This window comes from Fukomys damarensis, unplaced genomic scaffold (genome assembly GCF_012274545.1).
Source record: "Fukomys damarensis isolate Sample0158 unplaced genomic scaffold, DMR_v1.0_HiC HiC_scaffold_39, whole genome shotgun sequence".
In the NCBI taxonomy this organism is placed as follows: domain Eukaryota; kingdom Metazoa; phylum Chordata; class Mammalia; order Rodentia; family Bathyergidae; genus Fukomys; species Fukomys damarensis.
In genome coordinates, this window is record NW_022900951.1 from 72,014,329 (window position 1) to 72,025,630 (window position 11,302).

At 38.1% G+C, this 11,302-nt stretch overlaps 1 protein-coding gene across 1 annotated transcript; it reads left to right on the top strand.

Moving 5' to 3' along the window:
• The first annotated feature begins 7,111 nt into the window (after nt 1-7,111).
• LOC104860324 (igE-binding protein-like) lies at nt 7,112-8,623 on the top strand. The gene has a single exon (XM_010621456.1). It carries the CDS (start codon nt 7,112-7,114, stop codon nt 8,621-8,623), a length of 1,512 nt encoding a protein of 503 aa, XP_010619758.1.
• Nucleotides 8,624-11,302: the final 2,679 nt, after the last annotated feature.

Below are 11,302 nucleotides of genomic sequence, written 5' to 3' on the forward strand. Positions count from 1 at the left end.
AAAAAAATTAACATTTCTAGACCAATATGGCTGTCCATTTTTGTACAATGCCAACTAGACACAATAAATTGAGACAACTTTTTCCAAAGTTGACAGCACCACTAAAATTTCCAAAAATTCAAATTATATATATATATACATTTATATAAAAAGACCAATAATAGCAGTATGTTATGCATCGGTAGCAGCAACAGCTTTTCCAGGTTCTGCAGTCATCTTAACAATATTATAGATATTCTGCAATTTCATTAAAAAAAAAACAAAGAAAAGAATAATATCCAGAAAACAGCAACGTTCTGTTGCTGTTGTGGAACCTGGCACCATTTTTTTATTAGCATCTTAATCATCATTTGGAAAGAGAACATTCTTCAGTAGTATCATTAAATATAGCTCTGATAAAGTACGGTCACTACTATGTATCATAAAGCAGGTAAAAGTTATTTTACATTCACACAGGTATGATACAATACCGTCCTACATCAATAATACTAGAATCAATTTTGGTTTGAAATTTGCTTTGTCTGCAAATAAGATTGCTACTCCTGCTTTTTTCTGGGCTCCTGTCACATGGAGAATTGTTTTACTTCCTTTCACTTTTAGTCTATGGGTTTCTTTTTGCACTAGGTGTGTTTGTTGTATACAACATATTGTTGAATTTTGCTTCTTATTCCATTTTGCCAGTCTATTTCTCTTGATTGGTGAGTTGAGGCCATTGACATTGATGTTTATAACTGATATGTACTGACTTATTATTGACATGTTATTGGCCTTTTGTTGACTCTTTTTACTTTTTCACCTTCTCCTTTTAGTGTCTTGCCTTGCCTATTTGATTTGCTCTGATGGGTCTCATGGTGTTGTTTCCTTCACTGTCTTTTTCTAGGATCTTGTTTAGAATTGCTTGTAGTGCTGGTTTGGTATTCATGAAGTTTCTCAGGTGATCTTTGTCGTGGAAATGCCTTATTTCCCCATCCATTTTGAAAGAGAGTTTTTCAGGATACATCAGTCTAGGTTGGAGGTTGTTCTCTTTTAGTACTTGAAATATCTCACTCCAGGTTCTCCTTGCCCTAAGGGTTTGTGTTGAAAAGTCTGCTGTGATTCTGATGGGCTTTCCTTTGCATGTGGTTTGTTTCTTTTCTCTTACTGCTTGTAGTATTTTGTTCTTCTGTTGGGTTTCTGAGATCTTGATTATTATATGTCTAGCTGTAGATTTTTTTTTGATAGTGGCTAATTGGGGTCCTATATGCCTCAGTTATCTGAATGTCAAATTCTTCCCCTCTGCTGGGAAGTTTTCTGTCATTAATTCTATGAAGAGCTTTTTTAAGTCATTTGTATTTTCTCCTTCTACTTCATGGATTCCTATCAGTCTTATGTTACTCTTCTTTGCATCATCTAGGAGTTGTTGGATCGATTTCTCAAGAACCCCTAAAGTTTTTAAGAGACCTCTCTTTTCATAGTCACTGACTGCAATCTTATCTTCTATATCCGAGAGTCTATCTTCACATTCGTTTATTCTGTTGCATACACTTTCTATGGAGTGTTTAGTCTCCTGGATATCTCTTTGAATCTGTTTTATGGATTCCATTTCTTTCCTATGTTGGGAGTTTATTTTTTCCATTTCTTTCTTATGCTGGGCCTTCATGGCTTCTATCGTGGTCCTGAGCTCATCTATTTTTTTCTCAGTTTCTGCTCTAGAGTCTCAAATCACGACTTCCATTTGCTCACTATCTCTATGGTTACCTGGGACATTATTTCTGTTTTGAATTTTTCTAGAGCCTGATTGATCTGTTCTGTTACTTCCTGTGCTATGAGTTCAGGGTGTCCTGGTGGTTCACTATCGGCCTTTTCATTTTCATTTGCCCTACTGTTTGCCATTGGTGAATTGGAAATCTGTCTTTGTGTCTTGCTTAAGTGTTTTCTCAGTTTTATTTTTGTTGTCTGGCTTTCCTTGATTTAATCTCTTGGTTATCACCCAAATCTTCCTGATATAGTTGCACCCTAGCTTCTGGGTCTCTAATGACCACAGACATTCTCATCTTCATAACATCAGAGAAAACAGCTCATCAAATCAACCACAATCCTTTATCCCAATTGATACAATCAGCAACACATTAAGATCAAGCACAACTTGGAAACTGACCACCTGTGGTAGTCACTAGTCTATCACCCTCACCCTTAAACCATTTGAATTAAATTGAAATCAAGAAGCAGTCCAGAACATGTCTGCAGTGAACAAACTTTTCAATATAGTATATTTACCATTTAATGGCTCAGACAGAGCTAGGACACAAAACCCCTGATCTCAGTTAGCTGATAGCTGAACCCCATGATGCAGATTGACCTTGGGCTGCAAGGCCCAGATTGAGGTCCCAAACCTTCTGAATGGTTGAACTCCACACTGTTCTACTACAGGTTTCACATGCTCTTCCTTTAAAGATGTTCAAAGTTGTGAAATCAGAAAAATACCCTTTATGACCACCTCTGTCTCTGCAGAGTGGGTCCAAATGCTGGCACAATCAGGAGGTCTGAGAGTGAGCGGGGTGGGTGGGAGAGTAAGGGCAGTTATGGGGGTTCAGGGACACCCACGCAGCTACCTTCCCAGTGCTGGAGCGATGACTGCTCAAGGCGGGAGAGGGTGTGGCTCTCCTTCCTGCAGTGGATCAGGGCCCAGGCTACCTTCCTGGTGCTGGAGGATGACAGCTCCAGGCGGGATAGGGTGTGGCTGTCCTTCCCACAGTGGATCGGGGCCCAGATTCCCTTCCAGGCACTGGAGGATGGCGGCTCCTGGGTCTAGTTTTAATCTTTGGCAAGTAGAATGCCAGTTTTTCCAACACCATCTATTGAAGAGGCTACCTTTCCTCCACTGAGCATGGTGGCTCCTTTGTCAAAGATGAGGTAGTTGAATACATCTGCAAGTGATTCTGCATCTAATAATCTATTCCATTGATCTTCGTGTCTGTTTCTTTGTCACTACCATGCTGCTTCTATCATAGCGGCTTTGTAGTATAGTTTCAAGTTGGGGATTCTGATAACCCTTGCCATGTCTCTGTTGCCTAGAATGGCATTTGCTATTCCTAGTCTCTTCTAGTTCCAAAAGAATTTTTGGATTTTTTTCTCTAGTTCTGCAAAATATGCTGTTGGGATTTCCATCAGGATTGCATTGAATCTGTACACCAGTTTTATAAGTATGGATATTTTAACTATGTTGTTTCTTCCTAACCAGGAGCAAAGGATGACTGTCCATTTTCTTTTATCCTCTTTGATTTCTTTTTACAAAGTGGTGCAGTTTTTAGTATAAAGGTCTTTTGCTTTCTTTGTTAGAATGATTCCTAGATATTTTATTTTTTGAATGCTATTGTGAAATAAATTGTTGTCCTAATTTTTCACTCAGTGAGCCTCTTATTTGAATACAAGAAGGCTACTGATTTTTGAGTATTGACCTTGTATGCAGCTCTTCCACTGAATCTGTCAATTAAGTCTAGATATTTTTTGGCTGAAGTTTTTGGGTTTTCTATGTAGATAATCATATCATCAGCAAATAATGACAGTTTAACTTCTTCCTTTCCAAACTTATTTATTTTATTTCTGTCTCTTGTATAATTGTTTTGGCTAATATTTCCTGAAATGTACTAAACAGAAGTGATAGTGGACATCCTTGCCTTGTTCCTGATTTCAGCATGAAGGTTTTCTGTTTCTTACCAGTCAGTGTGATGTTGCCCATTTGTTTTTCATAAATAGGCTTATCAAGTTGAGAGAAAGCTGATCGATTCAAATTTTCTACAGTTTGTATCATGAATGGGTTATAAATTTTTGTTGAATGCTTTTTCTGCATCTATTGAGATGATCATGTGATTTTTAACCTTGACTCTGTTAGTATAGTGTATTACATTTATTGATTTACATATGTTAAACTACCCTTGCATTACTGGAATAAATCCAACTTGTTCAGGGTGCATGATCTTCTTGAAGCCCCTCTGTATACTGTTTGACAGTATCTTATTGAAGTTTTTTTCAACTATGTTCATTAGGGAAATTTGGTTATAGTTCTCTTTTTTGGTTAGGTCTTTCCCTGGTTTTGGATTCAAAATAAAACTTAATTCTGGGAATGAATTTGGAAGTATTGCTTCAATTTCATTGAAAAGTTTAAAAAGTACTGGCATCACCTCTTTCCTAAATGTTTTGTAGAATTCAGCAGTGAAGACTTCGGGACCTGAGCTTTTCTTTGTTGGTAAATTTAAAATTATATTTTCAATTTCACTGATATTAATTGGGGTGTTTAGAATGCTTTTATCTTCTTTAACTTTGTTAATTCATATGTATCTAGAAAAACGTCCATTTCTTCTGTGTTTTCGATTTTATTAGAGTATAGCCTCTTTAAGTAGGCATTGATGATCCTCTGGATTTCTTCTAGATCTGTTGTGACTTCACCTTTTTCATCCCTAATTGCATGGATTTTAGCCCTTTCTTTCTTTCCTTTTTCTTTTTTTTTTCTTTTTTGGTAAGGTTGGCTAAGGATTTATTCATTTTATTTATTCTTTCAAAAAACCAACTCTTTGATTTGTTGATTTTTTTGTATTGTCTGCTTAGTCTCCATTGAATAGATTTCTGCTCTGATCTTTATCATTTCTTCCCCAGTGTGAGATTTCAGTTTGTCCTGCTCTTCTTTTTCTATGAATTTAAGGTTCAGCATTAAGTTCTTTACTTGAGCTTGCTCAGCTTTCCCAGTTTGGGCATTATCTGCTATGAATTTGCCTCATATAACTGCTTTCAATGTTTCCCAAAGATTCCTCTATTTTATATTAGCATTGTCATTTATTTGAAAAAACTAGATAATGTCTTCTTTAATTTCCTCTGTGACTCACTGGTTGTTTGGGAGAGTGTTCTTCCATTTCCATGTGTGTGTTTGCATTTTTAAGCTATTGATCTACAATTTTAATGCACTATGTTCTGATAATATCCATGGATAACTTCAGTTCCTTTACATTTACTTAAAACATGTTCTATGAGTTAGTATGTAGTCTATTTTGTAGAATGACCCATGTGCAGCTGAAAGCAATGTATATTCTGATTTGGGGGGGTGGAACACTCTGTAGACATATATTAAGACCATTTGTTCAAAAGCTTAGTTCAATTCTAGTATTTCCTTGATGATTTTTTGTCTAGGTGATTTGTGTATTTGTGTCAGTGGAGTATTGGAGTCCCCCACTACAATTGTGTTAGTGCTTATTTGGTTTTCCATATACCTTAATAATTGTTTTACATTGTTGCTGGCATTAGTATTTGGTGCACTTATATTTATGATTGTCATCTCTTCCTCTTGGATTGTTCCCTTTACAATGATATTGTTAATTTCTTTGTCTCTTTTAATTAGTTTTGGTTTCAAAATTAATTTGTCTGTGAATAAGATAGCTACCCCTGGTTTTTTCAGGGTTCCAATCACATGGAAAACTGTTTTCCATCTTTTACTTTCAGTCTATGAGTTTGTTATTGACCTAGATGCATTTTTTGTATACAGCATGTTGTTAGATTTTACTTCATAATCCATTCTGCAGTCTATGTCTTTTTGTTGCTCAATTTAGGCCATTAATGTTGATAGTTTTTCCTGTTATATATATTGACTTGACAACGTCATGTCATTATACTGTTGTTGGCTATTTTTAATTTTTCCTCCTAACACTTTGATTTCTTGTCTTGCCTAATGGCTTTGCTCTCTTGGGCCTCATGGAGTTGTGACATTCCTTGTGTTTTTCTAGGATATTTGAAAAATTTGTTTGTAGTGCTAGTTTGGTATTCATGATGTTTCTCACGTGTTCTTGTCATGGAAGTATCTTATTTCCCCATCAACTTTGAAGCATAGTTTTGCAGATTTTGTCAGTGTGGATTGGAGGTTGTTTCCTTTTATGTTTTGAGATATCTCACTCCAGGCTCTCCTTGACTTGAGGGCTTGTGTTTAAAAGTCTGCTGTGATACTGGTGAGTTATTTTTTTGTTATGTGATTTGTTTCATTTCTCTAATTGCTTGTAGTATTTTGTTCTTCTGTTGGGTTTCTAGGATCTTGATTATTACATGTCTAGGTATAGATTTTTTTATCATGGCTACTTGGAGTCCTATAAGTCTCACTTATACTTATGTCATATTCTTTTCCCTTATTATGAAAGTTTTCTGCTATTACAACTGTGAAAAGTTTTTATAATATTTGTACTTTCTCCTGCTTTTTTATGAACTCCAATTAATCATATTATTCTTCTTTGCATCATCTAGGAACTGTTTGAATTGATTTATCGTGGTCTCTTACTATTTTAAAGAGATCTCTCTTTACATGGTCACTGACTCTTACTTTTATATCTGATATTCTGTCTTCAGATTGTCTCAGTCTGTTGTGCATATATTCAATAGAGATTTTTTTATCTCCTGGATATCTGAATTTTTTTAATGGACCCATTTCTTTCCTATGCTGGACATTCAAGTCTTCTATGATGATCCTGAATTCATCTTTTTAAATGTTTCTGTTCTAGAATTTTTAATCATATCTTTCATTCTACTCACCATCTCTGTAATTATCTGGGAAATTATTTCTGTTTTGAATTTTTCTAGAGCTTCATTCATCTGCTTTGTGACTCCCTGGACTATCAGTTCATGGTGTCCAGATGTGGAGAGCATGTCTGCCTAGTTTGCTGAGATTGAGCCCAATTGTTGTTTTAGGCTGATATAGTTATTTTATCTTGCTAGATAAGGAGTTTGCCTGCTTTGCTATAATCATAATGATTTATATATGAATATGAGATGTAAGACATGTAATGGAGGATCGCGAGATGGTGATTTCTCCACACTGGCCATAGTCTGTTACACTAGGAAAAATCCTTATTGGAGGAATAGTTGTTGTCATGGGGCGTTGCCTAGTGTGGAAGAACTCTAGTCTATATAAGGAGGTATATTCCTTTGTTTGAGTGCCTTCTCCCTACTTTCAATAAAGCCTCAGAAGGATCCTGGCTCGCGTGTCTACTTGCTGGCAAGCGGCGCGCGACAACTGGTGCCGAAACCCAGGAACGAACGATCTCAGGACAAAGATTCAGAACAGGCGACCTCGCTCTGAGAGGTAATTATCTCGATAGATATGGGAGTGTCTGCTTCTTCACCCCTGATAGGAACCTTGAGTACGCTAGTAAAAGTAAGAGGAGTAAAATTGTCAGAACATGTGTTGAAAACTTTTTTGCAGGAGATTAAAAAGGAAGCGCCCTGGTTTGAGACCTCTGGGTCCTTTGACAGACAGACTTGGGGTAAATTAGGCACAGAGTTAAAGTTAAAAAGAGAACAGGGGCGTCTTCGAGTGGGAATATATCCAATATGGAAAATTATTGATGCATGTTTTGAAGATGAGAAATGTTTAGATGTGTTGAGAGATGGACAACTGGCTCTCGAGGAGCATCGAGATAGTTTATCAGAAACAGAGGAGGGTAAAGATGAGAAAAGAGAAAACAAAGAGAAACAGAGCTCGAGCCGAACAGAAAAGGAAAGAAAAGAGGAAGTTCTGGGGCTCAACAGCCTGGGTCCTAGACGGCTGGGGGAGGATAAAAGGCTGTATCCTTCTCTAGCAGAATTTAAGCAACAAGAAGCAGTTAAAGAAGCAGTTAAAGAAGAAAATAAAAATCAGTTAACATTAGTGAGTAATTTTCAGAAACTAGAAATGAACCGCACCTCTTCTACTTCCTCTTCTGACGAGGAGGAAGAAGAAGGAGCTCCGCCGCCGTCTTGGCGAAAACAGGAACCAAAAAAGAGGGAAGTTAATCCGCCATTGCGGAGAGTAACAAAGAATAGGGAAGTTATGCCGCCATTCTGGGAAGCAACAGAAAAGGGGGGAGTCATACCGCTATCTCAGGAGGCAGCTGAAATAAGACCTTCAGCGCCACCTGGTGGGCAAAATCTTTTGTCTTTTTGTACAGCTAAGAGTAGAAGAAAGATAGCATTGGCTTTTCCTGTCTTTGAAGATGCCAATCAACAGAGATATCATGAGCCAATATCTCTTGAGCATATTAAATCTTTGGTGGAGGCAGTGAAAACCTATGGAGTTAATGCCACCTACACACAGGCCTTGGTGGAGCGCTTGAATAGTTTAGCCATGACGCCTAGTGATTGGTCTGGATTAGTAAAGGCTTGCCTAGGTATGGGCCAATATTTAGATTGGAAATCTTTATATCATGAAGGCTGTGTCTCACAAGCCCGAGAGAATGCTTTGCAAGGACAACCTGTTTGGAATTATGATATGTTAGCAGGTCAAGGGCAATGGATTGCAAATCAGATAGCCTATCCTCCAATGGTATATCAACAAATTAATAACATCGCCATTCGGGCCTGGAAACATCTGCCCAATAGGGGAGAGGTTAGCGGTAATCTTACAAAAATCATACAAGGTCCTACAGAACCCTTTGCAGATTTTGCGGCCAGATTAATGGATGCAGGAGCTAAGGTGTTTGGAGATGCAGATACAGCTATGCCATTAATAGAACAGCTCATTTTTGAACAATGCACTAAGGAGTGTCGAGCCGCTATATTACCATGGAAAGGAAAAGGGATAGATGCTTGGATGAAAGCCTGTAGGGAAATAGGAGGACCATTAACTAATAACTAATGCACAAGATAACAGATCCAGGCACGGAGAAGGCCCCTGTGCTGAACAGGAGGATTCAGAACTGAGGCGACCTCGCTCTGAGAGGTAAGTATCTCGATAGATATGGGAGTGTCTGCTTCTTCACCCCTAATAAGAACCTTGAGTTCGCTAGTAAAAGTAAGAGGAATAAAATTGTCAGAACATGTGTTGAAAACTTTTTTGCAGGAGATTAAAAAGGAAGCGCCCTGGTTTGAGACCTCTGGGTCCTTTGACAGACAGACTTGGGGTAAATTAGGCAAAGAGTTAAAGTTAAAAAGAGAACAGGGGCGTCTTCGAGTAGGAGTGTATCCAATATGGAAAATTATTGATGCATGTTTTGAAGATGAGAGATGTTTAGATGTGTTGAGAGATGGACAGCTGGCTCTCGAGGAGCATCGAGATAGTTTATCAGAAACAGAGGAGGATAAAGATAAGAAAAGAGAAAGCAAAGAGAGACAGAGCTCGAGCCGAACAGAAAAGGAAAGAAAAGAGGAAGTTCTAGGGCTCCACAGCCAGGACCCTAGACGGCTGGGGGAGGATAAAAGGCTGTATCCTTCTCTAGCAAAATTCAAGCAACAAGAAGCAGTTAAAGAAGCAGTTAAAGAAGAAAATAAAAATCAGTCAACATTAGTGAGTAATTTTCAGACACTAGAAGTGAGCCGCACCTTTTCTGCTTCCTCTTCTGATGAGGAGGAGGAAGAAGAAGGAGCTCCATCGCCATCTTGGCGAAAACAGGAACAAAGAATTAGGGAAGTTAATCCGCCGTCTCGGGGAATAACAGAAATTAGGGAAGTTACACCGCCATATTGGGAGGCAACTGAAGTAAGATCTTCAGCGCCACCTGGTGGGCAAAATCTTTTGTCCTTTTGTACAGCTAAGAGTAGAAGAAAAATAGCCTTGGCCTTTCCTGTTTTTGAAGATGCCAATCAACAGAGATATCATGAGCCAATATCTCTTGAGCATATTAAAACTTTGGTGGAGGCAATGAAAACCTATGGAGTTAATGCTACTTACACACAGGTCTTAGTGGAGCGCTTGGGTAGTCTAGCCATGACGCCCAGTGATTGGTTTGGACTAGTCAAGGCTTGCCTAGGTATGGGCCAATATTTAGATTGGAAATCTTTATATCATGAAGGCTGTACCACCACACTGGCTATCAGAGAAGCCGGTATGGGTTCCTCAGTGGCCTCTTGTCTCTGAAAAATTGAAAGCCGCTCATGATCTAGTTGCTGAGCAAATGCGTTTAGGTCATTTAGAGAAATCTGTTTCCCCTTGGAATACACCAATTTTTGTAATAAAAAAGAAGTCAGGAAAATGGAGATTATTACAAGATTTGAGAGCCATCAATAAACAAATGCAAGTAATGGGAGGTCTACAAAGGGGATTACCTTTGTTATCAGCACTACCAAAGGATTGGTTTATTATTGTAATGGACATCACAGATTGTCTTTTCTCCATACCTTTAAATGTTAAAGATAGACCACGCTTTGCATTTACATTGCCTGCCATTAATCATGCAGAACCAGATGCTAGATATCAATGGAAAGTGTTGCCACAAGGTATGGCCAATAGTCCAACATTATGCCAATTGTATGTGGCTAATGCCATTCAACCAATTAGAGATAAATATGAGGAGCTAAAAATTTATCATTATATGGATGATATTCTGCTGTGTGGAGATTCCCAGGAGCAAGTACAGCAAGCTTATTCAGATTTAGAAAGAGCTTTAAGACGTGAAGGTTTGTTCATATCTCCATCTAAAGTACAAAGGGGAGATTCAATTTCATTCTTGGGGTCAAAAATATTCCCTCACAGCATTAAACCACAGAAGATCACAATTAGAACAGCTCAGTTATCCACCTTGAATGATTTTCAAAAATTATTGGGAGATATAAATTGGGTTCGTCCATTTTTGAAGTTATCCACAAAGGAGCTGCAGCCTCTTTTTAGTATTTTGGAAGGGGACTCCAATGTGACTTCTCATAGAGAATTGACAGATCAAGCACGAGAAGCCCTAAGGAAAGTGGAAGATGCAATTACAGGAGCTCACTTAGTGAGGATCTATCCAAATAAAAGGTTTAGTTTATGTGTTATCTCTACTGATCAATATCCTACAGAGGTTTTATGGCAGAATGGGCCGTTACTTTGGGTGCATCAGAATACATCATCAAGTAAGGTGTTATCTTATTATCCTGAAGCCGTTGCTCAAATCATAATGAAAGGATTGCAGGCAGCAGCAATGCATTTTGGAGATTATCCAGAAAAGATCATATTACCTTATACCCAAGAGCAACTTAAGGTGCTTTGTTCTTGTGTGGATTCTTGGGCCATTTTAAGATGTGCTTATGATGGGGAATTTGATAATCATTACCCACAGCATCCACTTTTGCAGTTTGCATTGTGTAAGCATCTCATTTTTCCAAAGAAAACCATGTCACAGCCCATACCGCATGCCTTAACGATCTACACGGATGGGTCAAGTACTGGTATTGGTGCCTATGTTATAAATGGGAAGTCTTTTCAGAAGACCTATGAGTTTACATCACCTCAGCAAGTAGAATGTGCCGTAGTTGCTCATGTGTTGCAAGAGTATCAAGAACCTTTAAATATATTCAGTGATTCTTACTATGTAGTCAATGCAGTTAGTAAATTGGAAGCCAC

Bases quoted from the DNA above. Each gene is read 5' to 3' on its own strand.
- LOC104860324 (XM_010621456.1), top strand. From the start codon at position 7,112: ATGGGAGTGTCTGCTTCTTCACCCCTGATAGGAACCTTGAGTACGCTA.